Source organism: Prosopis cineraria, unplaced genomic scaffold (assembly GCF_029017545.1).
Source record: "Prosopis cineraria cultivar Desert tree isolate PC_DT_omini unplaced genomic scaffold, ASM2901754v1 PC7, whole genome shotgun sequence".
NCBI lineage: Eukaryota > Viridiplantae > Streptophyta > Magnoliopsida > Fabales > Fabaceae > Prosopis > Prosopis cineraria.
In genome coordinates, this window is record NW_026555338.1 from 28,963,422 (window position 1) to 28,980,567 (window position 17,146).

Genomic DNA, 17,146 nt, shown 5'->3' on the forward strand with positions numbered 1-17,146 from the left:
TAAGTCAATACATTGCAATTATTAGGGGTGTTCACGGGACAGGATGGACGGAATCGGGCATTCCTATCCTGTGTCTTGTCCCGAAAAAAAATTAGGATTGAATTTTGGTTCCGTGTCCCGTCCTGTCCTGTCCCAAAAGCTATCCTATCCCATTAGAAGTCAGGATGGGACCGGACAAAATCGGGACGTCTCACCGTCCCAATAAATGAAATAATATCGAAAAAAGATTTGAATAATAACGTTCATTAAAATTTTAAATCATATAATTTATTAAATTTAAAATCAAAACAACACAAGTACATAAATCACAACAATTTAAAGTCAATTATTGAATTATATTAATCACAACTATACATTATAATAACAAATACAAATGATCTTTATGCTACAAGATTAGCAACAACAGGCAAATCAAATACAACATCAAATCATTATTCTTCTACTTTAATAGGATGTGCATTTAAAATAAAAAATAATATATAATATTTGGAACGGGACGGGATGTCATGATAGTAATCTCGTGTCCCGTTCCATCCCGTAAAATTTTGTCTCGATTATTTTTGGGCCAAAACAAGACCCCTCTCGATATAATCGGGACGATACCGAGTCAATCGAGGCGAGTCCAAACTGAATACTCCTAGCAATTATACTTGAAAATAGGCAATTCAAATTTGGAATTAAATTGTCATTAGCAAGACTTAAATTTCATAAAAGCCTTTTATTTTCCCAACATTTCTAGACAAGAGCTTAATAGTGGTTAATGATCTAGAAATCAATGCTTAATGGTATTTTATGGTCTTTGATCTAGCAAGTTAAAGTGCCCAATATTCATGTCTAGGTAGCTATTTATATAAAGTTTGCATACAAGCTGAACAACTTGCACTAGCTTTTGAACTTTCAGGCTTTCTCCCTTTTTTTGTCATACTGCTTCATTGGTTGTATTGCCTAAGTATATTCTATTAGTTTTCATTGATCAATACTATTGTTCATTTTGCATGACGAGTCTATTTAATTTTAAAGAGTTGCCATGCAATCAATCTTACAAGGTACAACACCTCTTGAAAACAATGTCCTTTGACATGATTCAAATTATAATTCTACCTATTGTTGCCAATGGAACCTAATCCAATTAGGTTATTTCGACTTAAATTAAACAAAAGAAATTGAAAGGACCAAGCAAGCCTAGCCACTGTAAACTCGATCTTAGTGAAATAACTCCATCTTGGGTTAAGTTAGATTTAAGTAAAAGAAACTAGTTTGTGAGTGTTTCGGGCGAAGTATTGAACAATGTTAAATACCTGATCCAACCTAACCTATGTATACTCATCTAGAAATAAAACATGGTTAAAATTTAGTTTTTTTAATCCTTTTCTTTTGATAATACTAACAAGTTTCTAGAAGTGATATTGATCCTTGACCTATTCAACGGTTTGATCACAAGTATAAGATTATTTTATTAACATTTTCCCCTTTACATATATAAGGCTCAAGCTAAAAACCTTATTTATAATAAATAAGCATTGAACCACTTGAGCTGATAATTATTGTCCATGAAACGTAAATTCTTTGGGGGGAAACATGAGTGCACTATACTAAATAAATCAGATTCAAAGTTTGTTCTTATGTTGCACTCTAGAAGAATCGAATTTCAAGTTTCAACTAATGTAAAGGGAATTTATGTGACGTACTTTGGACTTTGGACTTTGGACCAGTTCAAGTCTAATACAGATGAACTGAACCCAATGATTTGGTGATATACTGTTACTTTAACGACCAACTAAATTGATTTCTTTAGTCCATTCACAGATCCACTCAAGCTTGTGCTTTCAATTTGATTCCTTTCACTCATATTATTTCAAACTGAGGCAATTCCCATGCAATTTCATCACCAAAATTCTTCCATAATTTTAATACCATGAATCTATAACATTTGGAATCTGGACCTGCCTTGACTGAAATAGGGGGCCAGAATTAAAATCTTTTATTTTCTGTTTTTGATTCTTCTACATTTAAATTTATTAAATCTGTTAGGATAATGTGAACGAGCGTGAGAAAATAAATAGTTTTACAGATTCTTTTTGTTTGTAAAATGAAAGGAAATAAATTAAAAAGAATTAAATTCAGGCCAAAAATTTAAAAATTAAGTTGACAAAATTTTGCCAAAAAAAAAAATAAATCCATGTACCCTCAGATAAAAAATAATAAAATGATAAATATTGCCCAGTAATGATGATAATATAATAAATATTACATATCTCATTTTTCAACAAAAATATTCATTCTCATGGTAATAATGTAGGGCAAAATATTTTGCCAATATTTCATAAGTAATCAGATATTTATGTTTGCATAATGAGCACAAGTGGCTAATCTTTGGTAATATTGTGGATAATTAAGTAATATATTTTTTTATGGAGCTTGAAACATATTTTTAACTTTTTATAATTTATGAAAGATACAACTCGCTATAGATTTTATATTTTATATTGAATATTGTAGATGTTTCAAGACCAAAATATCTTTATTAAATGCAATCATATTCAAAACATGACTAAACATTAAATATAAACATTCTCCCAGAATGAATTCAAAGTTTTGAATCTTTATTTGTTATGTTATAAAAAAATAATCCTTTTTTATTAAACTCAATCCTATTGGTTGAAGTCCAAAGAGATGTGTCGTTAGTTAGGCATCGAAACTATGGAGTGTTATGTACTTTCATGACATATATGCAGTTAAGTGTAAACCAATTTGATTTCTCATGAATATCTAGTAATAACCGTAAACCATTGACTATTGAGTGCCACTTTCGGCCATCCTTGTCAAGAGAACCAAACGGATTCATAAACTAGAAACCCTCAAATCCATTACAGTCATAAATTAACAAGACACCAAGGTGTTAAATTTTCCTCCAAGAGGAATTTTGGCAAGTGGGAACTCGTACTACATTGAAGTCCAACTAAAGGCCCAACGGAACAAAAATTGAAAAAGATTCTCAAAATCCTAAACCATAAATACTTATTTGGACCACCTTTCCCTGTTCCAGTTGTTGGTGGAGTTTTTTTGCTCAAATAACCAAATTGCTCTCATTAACATTGCCCAGAAAAATAGAAAATAATAGAGGCATAGCTATTCATCTCGTATTAACAATTTAGGCTCCTGAATTCCCTATGCATTTATAGAAAATAAGATTGCAATTTTCCATACATATTGGACCAGATGATTTCATTAGCTTTCTGTGATGCCTGGAACATACAAAGATTCACGTACTGCCCAAGAGCTCATACTAACTTGTTGAACTGATATCTGATACAAGAACGAGCAGCAGCTGGAAGAACTAACATGGTTTCAAGTTAACGAGATACAAGTTTTATATTCCTCCAGACTTCTATGAAAGATTCCACACAAATTTAGTTCAAGTGAAAATAAAAAAATCCATCTGCATTTTGCTCATAGGAAAATAGTTGATCTTGCTAAATAAAGGACAGGAGTAGAGCCGGGAATAAGAGCCGGGTCTGGAGGGCCAGGCCTAAAAACCCTGTTTAAATAAGGGTTCGGCTTTGAAAATAAATTTTTTTTAAAGTAATCGGACTTGAGGGTTAGGCCCTGATAAGCCCTGTAAAATAGGGCTCGGGTCCGGGCTGCCCTTCAAGCCCTGTTATATTATTTTTATTATTATTTTTTTTAGTAAAACACGTGTTTGAAATTAATGACCTGCTCACCTGATCCTACATACATTATATTATTATTAATTTTAATTTATTTTAAAATTAATTTCATATAATTTAATAAATATCAGTGTATAGTATAAAATTTATGATATTTTTTATTTTTCTATAATTATTATGTTTGTATATTTATAAAAAAATGAACTATTTTTTAAATGAAGATTTAAATTTTATTACTAGACTTCTAATGTATGTTATTTAATTTCTAAAAAATTATGATGATTTTAATTTTTTTAATTTTAAAATATTTTAATTTATTTATAATGTTTAATTTTATTTTAGTTTTTTTATTTTTTAAAAAAGGGCTTACGGGCCTGGCCTGAGCCCTGAATATAAGGGCCGGGCTTAAAAAATGGGGGGTCAAAATGAAAAACCGGGTTTTATGGCTTAAGCCCTAGAGGGCCGAGCCCATAAAGACCAGGCCCGCCCGTATTTCCAGCTTTAGACAGGAGTACTCTGGAAGTAAAATAACTTGTCAGTTGACCAAATTGATTAAATGTTTTTTGGTAAAAAAAAAAATTGGGATTCAAATAAGAGTGACGATCAAATGAAGGTAAAGAAATTTTCTCAATGGTTATTAGATGTTGGCGATAGAAAGATTGGATTACCACAAGATGGGATAGCAAAAATAAAAATTCCTACAGATTTATTGATTATAAATTACATAGACCCATTGCAAGCGATTGTTCATGAAACGTATTCTGATATTTTAGACAAGTTATCAAATAATGACTACTTCAATGAAAAAGCAATACTAGCACCCATAATTGATGCAATAAATCAAGTGAATGATTATCTGTGCTCAATATTACCAGGTAAACCCATTGGATTTTTCAGTTGTGATTCTACTTGCAAATCAACCCAAGACAAAGATTGCTTTGATGACTTATATAATACAGAATTCCTTAATTCCATTAATAGCTCTGGGTTGCCTCCACACAAACTTAGTTTGAAGGTTGGTGCAACAACTATGCTGCTCAAAAATATTATTCAAGCTGTAGGACTATGTAATGATACTAAACTACGAATCGCTAAACTTGGACAAGGTGTAATCGAGGCCATCACATTAAAAGGATCTAGACCAAACAAAAAGGTCCTTATTCACAAAATGGATATGAATCCTTCTAAAAATAGATGGCCATTTTGAATATAAAGAAGACAATTCCTTGTGACTTTGTCATTTGCTATGACTATCACTAAGAGTCAAGATCAATCTCTACCGCATGTTAGACTTTACTTGACAAAGCCTGTATTTATTCATGGCTAGTTATATATTGCTCTCTCAAGAGTTCGGTCATTGGAATGTCTTAAAATCCTTGTGCATGGTAGTGACAACATAGCCAAAAATGCCACTGCAGATGTAGTGTATAGAGAGATTTTTCATGATTTGGATAGGATTAGACGTTGAAATTCATTCATTGTTGGGATGGATCTTCAACTCAACTTACCGCGTTGAACATTATTGTAATAAGTTGACAACTTTTGATTGCTTAGTTTACGCAAACAACCAGTGAATTATATATATTACATATTTGTTCATGTTATTTGATATTTCTAGCAAATAAATGGTTTAAATTTGTCCAGTTAATTTAAAGCTCCCATACAATAAACGGGTAGTTAATGCTAGTTGAATGGAATGAAATGAGAAAAAATTAAAAAGATTTTATAGATACAAATGTCACTTTTTCTCTTGAATGGAAAAAAAGATATAAACATAATCAGTCACTATTAAGTAATGAAAACGAGGATATAATAAATATTACCTATGCCGATCTTTGTGCAAAAGAGAGTGCCTTTTGATTGAACAAACCAAATAGGTTCTTAGTCTTTCAAGTTCATTTATGATTTACAGCTATGTGCTCAAACATGAAGAAAACATTTTGCACAATGGTGACAAAGTCTGTCTCCATGAAGCAAGTATTAAGTTGATGGATGAACAGATGGTTCTTCCCATGCATTAAGCTCAATCAATACTATACTAGGCTAAAAGGCACAATCGAAGTGCATATGTAATTTGCTTATGGGAAAATAATTCGTCTTATTAAATGAGGGACAGCAGGGCTCAGTGGGAGCAAGAAGTATTACCTTCAGGAAAGACAATAAAGCATCCATGAACCAGTGCAGCCACTTCACATCAACAAAACTTGTAGTCTTCCAGGTTCAACTTTCAGTCAGTGTGACGGGGGCTATGTAATCAAACTTGGTGGTGTTTAGGTACATCAGCAATGAAATCCAGTGCCATGTTGATAACAAAGCCTTGCCCATTTCCAGACAGATTCACCTATAAGAAATAACTTGAAAACTAAAACAAATCATATGATTTCAGCATGTAATACAAAGTTAATAGCAAAAAGTAAACAGAACTAGAAGAAACTAAAATTAAGCATTCCACAAAAAGTTTCTTCAGCTGAAAAAAACCCTATTGAATGATGAACGTTGTAGAGTGTCCGTTTCATCTCACATGGCTTCTGGGAAATGCAGAAGGCAAGCCACTCAAGGAAGAGGGAAAAAGAGAGTTACAACTCCCAAGTTGAGGCCTCTTCACATGCATGGTCATAAAATGCAAGTACATTTTCATAGAAGAGCTTATGTATGGAAGCTTTTCATTTTAAAGAAATTATTTAATGTTCGCATTTGTATAGAAACTTACAAAAGACTGGATGAATAATGGCTTCAAGACTAAGCCATTTATAATCTATAGAATTATAGCAAACTTTGGCCACAAAAAATTAATTTATGGTAAGCAAATTTATATGATTTTTCTCTGTCTTCTATAATATCCGAAAACAAGAGGCTGTATCCTTCCAGTTTCAATCATATTAAAACCAGTCAAACTCTATGTCTGTTGAAGTCATAACTAACGTAGTGAAAATGATTGACGTAACAAGTTGGCCAAAATAACCACTTAGTTCTGAAAATATCTTTGTTTACCTGCTAGGGTTCTCAAATCTTTTGCATCTCAGGTCATCATGGAACGTGTGCATTGTGCACTGTAAAATTGTAAAGTAATTCTTCCATCAAATTGAACATGTTAGCCTCTGATCAACTTAGTGCCTGATAAACATTACACAAGGAGAAATTCAGAATCTGCATTAAATATGGGAACAAGAACAAATAAAAGAAAAAAATTTATTCCATGAGTGGTTTTTTAGTGAATCTCATGATTAAAAAACACATTGGCGGTATTCATATAAATGAAATTAAAACCTGATTGGATAATCAACCAAAGGCCTGGAAAGGAGAGAAGGCCATATTTAGGAACTGGCAACATCTATTTCCTACTTCATATGTAATGGCAAGGGTAATTTGTACCACAGGAACTCGCAATGAAATTGTTAAAAGGTACAGATACTAACTCTAGTCCAGCACAAAGATGCACAAGTTCATACATGGAAGAGAGAGATTGATAAAAACTAAAAAGATGAGACAAATTCTCCCAAATGGGAAAAAGAAAGAATGAGAAGAATTTAAGAAAGGAAAAATAGCATAAAATTTAACATACCTAAGCTATCTTTGGTGGTAATCATCCTGTTTTCTAACTTTTGAGCAGCCTCTGTCATGCCTTGTCTATTATAAGCCTGGATCATGCTAGCAAATGTGATGCTATCAGGCTCACATTTTCTTTCTCTCATTGCCAGGAATAGCTCACCCATTTTATTTAAGTCACCAGCTCGACCATAGGCACTAATCATGCAATTGAAGAAGGGAGTGTCCAATACTACATCAGAATTTTCCACTTGCCTCATGGTTGAGTCAACTTTTTCTATGTACCCAGCTTTACTGTATGCATTGACCAGAGAACAGTAAGTTATAGAATTAGGCTTCACTCCTAGATGCTTCATTTTCTTAAAGTATCTATCCATCTTCTCGATTTCTCCAGCTTTCCCAAACACCTCAATTATTGTGTTATACGTTACAATTGTTGGAGAGAAAAACCTCTTTTCCATGAAATCCATGACAGACTTCATCTTATCATAGAGGCCTGCTTTACCATAGGACCTTATCATGATATTGAATGTCTTGATGTCTGGTTTTATTCCCATTAGCAGAAATTCCTCATACCACTTCTCCATCTTCTCAATTTGCCCACTATTTCCATAGACTCCTACTAAAGAATTCAACGTAAAAACATCAGGATGGCAGTTGCCGATTTCAATCATATTTGTCAGAAAATACTCCATTTGCTCAAACATACCAGCTTTCCCATATCCGTCTATAATGGTATTGTATATCACATTATTATTTTCAATCCCCAGATATGACATTTCAGCAAGAATGTGCTCAATCAAATCAAACTGGCGGAGTTTTGTGCAACTATTGAGAAGAATGGAATATGTATATATATCAGGTTTGCAGTTAGTGACTGCTTTCATATCTTCAACTACATGAAATGCCTTATGAAGTAGACCACTTTGAGCATAAGCACTTACAAGAGCAGTGTAGACATCAATAGTAGGTTTGATCCCTTCAGACAACATGACCTCAAATAGCAGGCTGGCCTCCTCTGGTTTCCTGCACTTGCCAAGCATCATCAATAATTTTGTGTATGTTTGGCATCTTGGTTTATACCAAAGCTGCTTACGGAGAAGAGCAAAAATCTGCAAAAGGGAAATCTCTTCAAGATATATCGGAAGGCTTAAGTTAATCTCATCCCAGATTTTATGGCCCAGAAGTAATATTGACATATGTGCCTCCCACAGTGGCAGCAATGCTAAGTTGCTGACACTTAGTGTAGTGATCCCAAAGTAAAAAAAAAAGAAAAAAAAGAATTGAGAAGTGGCATAAAGGGAAGTCGCCGTTGTCAATTACAAAATACTAAGGAATGTAACATCAGAAAATTCTGTTTTTTTTATTTAAACAAATTAAATAGACTATGCAAATTTTCAAAATTAAAAATGAACTAAGATTACTGTTTGTTTGATAGGAGATCGAAGATGAAGTCACCAAATCGATAAAGGTTCTTGACTACATTCAATAATAACCGTATTCATGAATCACAATATGAACTAATTTATCTGATGCAATAAAATATATAACACTAACAGAAGCAATATTAAAAAAAACAACAGACTGTGAAACCAATCCATGCAACAAACAAATGGCGTCACCAATAAGCTGACAACCCGAACTTAGGGAAGCACCACGAACCTTAAGAGCAGCGTCCCAGCGAATTTCTTTGATAGCTTCATCCAAAGCTTCCAGAACAGCCTTGGGCCATAGCTGTCTGTACTTCCTAGAATTAGCCTTGTTCTCAACACCCCTAATAGCAGCTTCCGTTCTGAGAATCCGAGACAAGGCCTTCTTGGGGTCTTTCTGGAGCCCAGAGGATACGGGATTGGAGCCTTGCTTCGATGACTGGACATAGAAACGACGTAGCTTTGGGATGTTGCAAGGTTTTTCATTCAGGACATTCGCGAAAAGGGTAGCGGGCGTTGAGTAGAAGAAAGATGAGCAGCACAAGTTATTGGGATCCGCCAGGAGATGAAGCTCCATTGCAGTTGCGGGAGAAGACGATGGGGACAAGGACCACAATGGCTTGAAGGGGGAGAAAATCAGAGAGATAATCTAATTATGAATTGTGATGGAAAAAAAATAGTCAATATCGTTATTACATGAATCCTAAACAAAATATTTGATTAAATTAGTGTTAGTTCAGTGATTTATTAATTTTTTTTTAACCTGTCAATGATTTATCAATTCACTTGATGGGGATGATTTATTTTTAATATTATTGTGATTATGATAGATAAGAGGATTTTGGGGTGTTTGGAAACCCCATCCAACACCATCCCAAAATCCTTTTCTTGTTAAGTTTATTTTAATGAAAAAAAAAATTATTTTCAGAATCCATTTACAATACTTAATGTTTATGTTTGTTTAGATAGTCAAAAATTAATTTGTTAAAAGTTCATTTAATAAAAATAATTTTTTAAAAAAACTAATTATTATAATAAAATTTAGATTTAGATACATTTTTTTCAAAAATTAATTTAATAAACTGAAAATTGTTTAAATGATATATAATGAAAAATATTTTTAAATATATAATTACTCAAAAGTACATAAATTTTGTAATATGAAATTTTTAGTATATAAAATTTGATATGCAAAAAAAATTATAAACAATTCTATATATTTAAGAATAAAATTTAACATGGTATAAAAATTGATTTTATTAAACATTGTTGATAGCATGATGTAAAAATTGATTATATCTATTTTTTCAAAAAAAAAATTGGTCAATGGAACCCATTTATTTTAAATTTTGAGAGATATTGGATGACCTTATTTTGTTTTTAAATTAAAAATAAGTTAAATTACAACTGTACAGAGAGGCTCATGAACCCACAAGAAGAAATACAAGGCTGACGAAAGAGTTCTTAGGAAATGGGAGATAAAGTGGGGTAGTTTATTTTTCAACTTTCAATTTAAATTGGCTTCATTTTCAAATGTAAAATCTAGAAAAAGTAATGTTTAAAGCTTTCTGATCGTGCTATTGGAATAAACTTTGAAAAATATCCATGGAAACCAAACAATTTTGGTATCCTTAAATCCACAAAAGTCAATGTAGAAAGCAGGAAAACCAAAGAAGTCCTCGAACATGTAAAAAAAAAAAAAAAAAACTCAGTTTGGCAATGCAAACAACATTTACTCCTATAGCAAGTGGCAGACGCAAGATCCTGAGTCAATAGGAGGCATAATTAAATAAAATTTAAAAATAATAAAAAATAATTTAATATTTAGTTTTGTAAAATAATATTAAGAAAGGAAAAAATTAAAATGATATTTTCATAAAAATAACTTAAATTTAAATATAATGTACTCAAAATTTAAAACATTTCAAACTTGAGTGAAATATAAAAGACCTAAAAATTTCTTGAACTCAAATATGTTTTAATTTGGGTTTAGTGGGTTCAAAACTATTAGAATAGTGGGGGAAAATTTTTAAAATTTTCGCGTCTTCCTTGTAAATTTTTTTCAAATTGAGTGGGGGCACTTGCCTGCCCTCAACTATGCCTAGGTCCACTACCTCCAGTTCTCTTTATAAGTTATTTTCATTAACCTCATCAATATCAATGCAAAAAAATATAAGGAATAAAAGTGTGTAGAATTCTAAATATGCATCTATATAACAAATTCAAAAAGTAGTGTCACATTAATTTGAAAGATAATTTTAAAAATATTTTTTAAATATTACCTAAAAAGATGTATTATGATTTATAAATAGAACCAAATGAATCTATAAGAAAGTGCCTTCTAAATAGGATCAGGGAGTACTTAGTATACACTAAGACATCATCAACATTGAATATTGTTAGATTTAATATTTTTTCTCTCTTTACTTGAGAATGATGTTGAAAATTACAGTATATTAATATATATATATATATATATATATCTCTCTCTCTCTCTCTCTCTCTTCTGACGGCATAGATGTAATAAGCTCTACTCAAATGAAACAAGTATTGATGGAGATATTGGTTTCTCCTCCCCCTAAAATATTGTCAAAGACATTAAGCTCAATTTTTGAAGAGCATCTTAATCAAAGTTATTGAGACTCCCACACACTAAAAAGAGAACACCACAAGAAGGTTAGACTAGATTGAATAATAATGGCTTCGTTGACAAAGAAATGGAACTACATATGAGGCTTTCATATAAATGATATTTAATCACAAGTTTTATCAAAAATGTTAGGGTACATGCATCATGCTTCTATAAAATCAGTTTGAGACTTGGTTAGAACTAAGGACACAAACAAAGTTTATTGCTTTCAGTTCATCAAAAGTTTATCAAAAGTCTTAAGAATTATCAATTGAGAATGCTTTTAGCACCACTCACTTATCAATTGGATAAGAGAAATCTGAGATCTCATGTATAACTGGATTGTCACCTTTACTCTCATGACTAAGAAAGCAAATTGTTGTGCTAATTGGCTTGTCAAGAATATCATTTAAATGATGATGATGTTATTCTTGATACTCCTATTAAGTATGAATACTTACTTTCAAATGATATTTACTTGTGGATTAAGGTAAAAAATTATCATAAACTCTTTCTCCAAAAATTTCTAATATGTTTAAATCAATAATGATACATAAATATTTATTAATTTTATAAAAGAGTCCAACTTTTATCAGCCTCTTTAAATAGTTTAACATTAATCGTTAAATTTTAAAGATAAAACTTAACAGATTAGATAGCGTTAGTCTCTTTCATAAAATTAATGATATCCGTGCACTATTGCTAACTTCATAATATCAAAAGTTCCTAAAAAAATTATAAATATTTTTGTACTTTAACCCTTAGTAATTAGCTGCTCACAACTAGTCTACCTCTCTTTATTAAAGAATATATTGAGTAACCGATATAAAAATTATAATAAATGACATTATTTAGAAATTATAAATTGAAGAGTTTACTTCAAATTCTATATTATACGAAGAATGTTCCTTAGGACAAAGTTTTTTTTTTTTTGGAAAAATCACTCTAAGGTCTTATGGAAGCATTTAAAATACACTGAGGTATCATGAATTAAAGAAATCATTGCTAGATCCCAAGGGACTTAAGGGTGAATAAATCTGAAAATAAAATTATCAATTTGCCTTGTATTTGAAATACTTGAAAATTACTCTGTTTCTCACTAACCCACAAAAGCTGAAACCCACAGTGGACGGTTCTGTATTCCTCATTCTAACATCTTTAAAATTCATCGCTGACCACCATTCTCGCAGTCGCATTCTGTTAGAAAAGACTATAACATCTCTTGTCAGAGAGTCCAAGACTAGAAGGAGTAAATAAAGAAAGCAGCGAGCTCCTATTTCACTAACTCAAATATGCCTTAACCGCCATCATCGGACTTTCTCTGTAGTAGTCTAGTCTGGCAAACAAATTTGTAGATCCCAAAGAAGATATACTCTTGACTTGCTTAAGGATACTAGTATAATTGTTTGTAAACAGAAAGAAGAAAGGAGATAATGATCTGTTGTATAATGACTAAGGTTATGTGAATAGTTTCTGAAATTAGTACTAAATTTTCATTTTTGCTTCAATTTTCATCTTTGAAGACTTATAAATAATCAAGTATATTTCTTAGTTGTTACAAAAGTGTAGCTATGCATAAGATTTTTGTAATCAAATATAATCATGGTTTTTCTTATCAAGATGTTGGTGTATTGATGACAAAATTCTCAATTCTGCTTAAAAATTTGTAATTTTAAATATCTATGAATTTTTTCATTGACAACAATTGCTTTTTTTGTTGACAACTATCATATATTCTATTGACAAAAATTATTTATTCCATAAATAAAAACTAATTACTCCAATAACTACAACCATAAACTCTATTGACAACAACAATATGCTCTATTGACTAGTAAACCATCATAATTAGTGAACTATTTTCCTCTATGACTTGTCTTTTCTTCTTCTTTATGGATATTGATAAACAATGCCAATGCAAAAATCTCTGAGTTGGAACTTAGTATTAATGACTAGTATGCAAAAATCTCTTTTCAACATATCTAATTGAACTTCTCTATTTTTTTTTTTAGATAAAGGAAGATGGAAGATAAAGTGATGACAATGGTGAAGAAATATACTATTCCATCCATACACACTGCTTTCCTAGTCAATTTAGTGAAGTAGCAAAATATGTGAAGGAAAATGAGAAATTATGAAAAGGGTAGAGAAGTTAGGATTTGATAGACTGCTTGATGTGTCTTGTAAAAAGATTTTTTATAAAACTTTAGGATATAATTTTATTGATAATCATATCCTTTTATATAATTAGCCCATTTTGTGTAGTTAACTTTGATAATGTTATTATGAATGCTGATTACAAGTTTGTGAATGTAGCAAACATTGAATGTTGACAAGTGTTTATCACTTTAATAACAAGTAGTTATAAGTATATTGACAAACTATTAATTTGCCATTAACAAGTGCTGAAGCACTAGGCTAGGTGTTGTTATTCCCTTAAAAAATCAACCAGTTAAAAGAACATGTTAACCACTTGCCGTTGGAAATTAACAAGTGATTATAACTATATTGACAAGGTAGTAATTTGCCATTGACAAATGCTGAGTCACTAAGTGCTATTATTCCCTTTAAAAATCAACAAGGTGCAAGAACCTATAGACTATTTCCCATTAACAATTGACAAATGGTTATAACTATATTGACAAGGTAGTAATTTGCTATTGACAAGTGCTGAGGCACTAGATGTTATTATTCCCTTTAAAAATCAACAAGATGCAAGAACCTATTGACTACTTATTGTTGGCAACTGACAAGTGATTATAACTATATTGACAAGGTATTAATTCACCATTGACAAATGTTGAGGCACTAGGTGCTGTTATTCCCTTTAAAAATCAACAATGCGCAAGAACCTGTTGACTACTTGCTGTTGGCAATTGATAAGTGGTTGTAACTATATTAACAAGTTAGTAATTCACTATTGACAAGTGTTGAGGCACTAAGGGCTGTTATTCCCTTCAAATATCAACCAAGTGCAAGAACCTGTTAAGTACTTGCCACTGGTCATTACTTACAAGGTATCACTTCATTTATAAGCTATGCATTTGCTATTTGCTAATATATTAGATGTAATAAACAAAAAAGTAAACAAAAAATAAATTCTAGATACATAAACAAAAAAATACATTTGTCTCTAATATTTTCTAGCATGGATTAGGATTCTTGTAAGTCTTGAATGTATGATAGTCTCATGGCATCTTTCATGATGATAAATCCTTTTATTTTGGAATTAAGATTCCCTTCTTTTATTCTTTGACCTACCTGAAGCCTTCTAGTCATTGGTGCCCCCCTATATGGAAAAAACATAATATATGTTCTCCAGAAGAACTTGCCATTTTATAGGTTAACCTGCACCACACACAGTGTATTGACAATTACACACGCTGTATTGACAACACATTCATCCACTATTGACAAGATGCAATGTTGTTTCATAGCAAAGATTTTTCAACAAAATAAGATTGCATTAGATGCTTGGGAATAATTTATAAAATGTCTCATAAGAAAAAAAAAACATAATATAATACACATTTTCTAGTAGTACTTGCATTCTTATAAGTCAACCTACATAATATAGTATATTGATAACTATTCATAGTATATTGAAAACACAAGAAAACACTATTGATAACATGTAGAGTTATTCATATTGGATATTTTTCAATGTATCAATATTGCACTAAATTATTTCATATATTAGCTCTGCAAACCAAATGTTTACAAGTATACCCAGAAAATATTATCATACCCTTAACAATAATAAAATCATTAACGCACAAGAAATCATTTACCTAGCTAACAATGGATATGCTGCTGTTAATTGGTGATTTACCCAATCGTTTACTCAAAAAAATTGTTTTCTGTCGATGAAATGCTATTATTGTAGATGAAACACTCCCAACTTGATTAATGCCACCGTGATCAACAAGTATGGATATGCAACAATTTTCAGTAACTCTAATCAAGGGTTTCATGAGACAAGCAGGCACAAGCAAAATCTCTTTTTTAATGTTAAAGGGTAAATAAGTAATTTTATTTTCAGGCTTATTCACCTTTAAGTTTCTTAAAATTTGATAGTAATTTCTTAAATTCATGAAACTTTAAAGTATTTTAAATGTTTTTATGAGACATTTGAGTGATTTTCCCCGTTTCCTTAGCTCTCACTCTCTAGTTTTATTTTTATGGCCTTCTTCTCTCCATAATGTAATTGGATTTTAGGATTTGGGCCCATGAACGAGGGAGAACATGGCTTTCATTTGTTGGGCTATCTTCTTAAGTTTGGGATTCAAAAAAGGCCCAAAATTAGAGCAAACAATCACCGTTCCCCGTTTCCCGAATCGATAGCACACCTGGTGGGACTCGAACCCACAATCGTCTGATTAGAAGTCAGACGCCTTATCCATTAGGCCACAGGTGCTGATTGTGAGGCACCCGTAATATAAATTTTTATAAGCTTTTCTTTTTCTGAAACAAAAGCCCTGTGTGTTGCGAATGGACTGTACGTGAAATTGAAATGCCAAGATAACCGTAACCAATTCTTCTAAGGGTGAGATCCCATACTGGTGAGGAATACCTAATCTATATTTCCGTTTTTGGCCCTGTTTACTTTTCTAAAAGCCTTGGCCCTTTTGTTTTGTCACTGACTTCAGAGCTGAAAATTGTTGTGCCTTTCATTCATTCATTAAATGTTTTGAGCTGTCTATAAATGAGTTTGATATGAAGAAATCATGCATTGGTAGTTCTGGATAGAATAAAATGTCAATAGGACGAGGAGATTCATATGCATAGCATATTTCTACGAATCTTGTAGCTGTCAAAGTTAAAACAAGACTGAAAAAATAGAGAAGACCTAGAAAGAATTACATCATATATTATCGTTCGAGTGGTAGAAAGGTTTTGAGTTAACATTACGATGTCGGGAAAACTTGGGGAATGAAGGAGTTTCGAATTTCATCCATCTAAGGAATTTCAATCTTCTCATGTTCAAATATTTTAAGATCATAGCAGCATTTATATGAAATAAACAGTTACAATGTATGTTAGGTTTATAGTCTGTTAAAAATACATTTATCAAACACACTTTCAAATTTTAACCTTTAAAAGTTAGCCTTTACTAGCCACTCGGTTCAGGGAAAACTATTGATGTCATTTGGAGATAATTATACTTGGTTAAAGTTAAATAGTAGCATAGACTAAATTACTTAGAAAAATACCCTTGATTTTTCATATATTTACAAGTTAATTTATAACGATGACGTTATTATTATTAAAAAACGGAATATAACTTATGATTAACCACAGCTTAAGAATAAAGTGTTATGTTGTAAGGTTTGTCACTAGGGGATAAGTCACAACTCACAAATATAAAATGTAATGTAACTATTACTTAAATTTTTTGACTAAATACATTATTAATATTAGATAAATTATATTCTTAATTTCTTATCCAAATAACCAACACTAGTAATAGCCTGGGCAAATTTATACGTTCACATTGTCATTAGGGGATAAGCAAATCAACAGGCCAAGAGCACCCATGAAGTAGGCTACGAGATTGTTTTGATTAAAGAGATGCCGTCAAATCATACTGTATTTGGTCGTGAATGACGGGCAGGCTTTGACCTAGCCTTGTTTTTGATTTGCTTCTTCGGTTTTTTTTTACAAGCTTTGGCAGCATTCCATGTATCATGTTAAAATTTGTTCATAGATACAGGAAGTGTTATAATATTTTTGAACAATGAGGCAAATTTGCCTTGTCTTGAAAAGCAGAAGAAATATAAATTGTATATTTTACCCACTACTGAAACATTAATCATGACATTAGTAACAGTAAAACTAAAAAATTATTATGATTTTATATGTATTCAACTAAC

The 17,146-nt window shown here is 31.5% G+C and overlaps 1 protein-coding gene and 1 non-coding gene across 6 annotated transcripts; both read right to left on the reverse strand.

The window, feature by feature from the left end:
* Positions 1-2,819: 2,819 nt before the first annotated feature.
* Positions 2,820-9,290, reverse strand: LOC129316341 (pentatricopeptide repeat-containing protein At3g53170). 5 transcript variants are annotated; one of them, XM_054960706.1, is made up of 5 exons: positions 8,877-9,290; positions 7,231-8,326; positions 6,660-6,782; positions 5,814-6,009; positions 2,820-3,328 (listed from the first exon to the last, which is right to left on the reverse strand). In XM_054960706.1, the coding sequence occupies exons 1-3, from the start codon at positions 9,219-9,221 to the stop codon at positions 6,760-6,762; spliced, it is 1,464 nt and encodes a 487-aa protein (XP_054816681.1). In that variant the 5' UTR covers positions 9,222-9,290; the 3' UTR covers positions 2,820-3,328; positions 5,814-6,009; positions 6,660-6,759. The 5 variants fall into 5 exon arrangements, with proteins under 5 accessions (XP_054816681.1, XP_054816684.1, XP_054816679.1 ...); XM_054960709.1 differs by having other exon boundaries at positions 2,820-3,337; XM_054960704.1 differs by lacking the exon at positions 2,820-3,328 and having other exon boundaries at positions 5,371-6,009.
* A 6,327-nt stretch (positions 9,291-15,617) lies between these two features.
* On the reverse strand, positions 15,618-15,690 carry TRNAR-UCU (transfer RNA arginine (anticodon UCU)). The gene has a single exon. It is a non-coding gene; the product is annotated as a tRNA-Arg (tRNA).
* Between the last annotated feature and the right edge of the window lie 1,456 nt (positions 15,691-17,146).

Coding starts and splice junctions, on each gene's coding strand:
- LOC129316341 (XM_054960706.1), bottom strand. CDS start 9,221: ATGGAGCTTCATCTCCTGGCGGATCCCAATAACTTGTGCTGCTCATCT. Junction 8,327..8,876: donor GCTGGGACGCTGCTCTTAAG/GTTCGTGGTGCT, acceptor TCCCTTTTGCAG/ATTTTTGCTCTTCTCCGTAA. Junction 6,783..7,230: donor TACCACCAAAGATAGCTTAG/GTATGTTAAATT, acceptor AATGTTTATCAG/GCACTAAGTTGATCAGAGGC.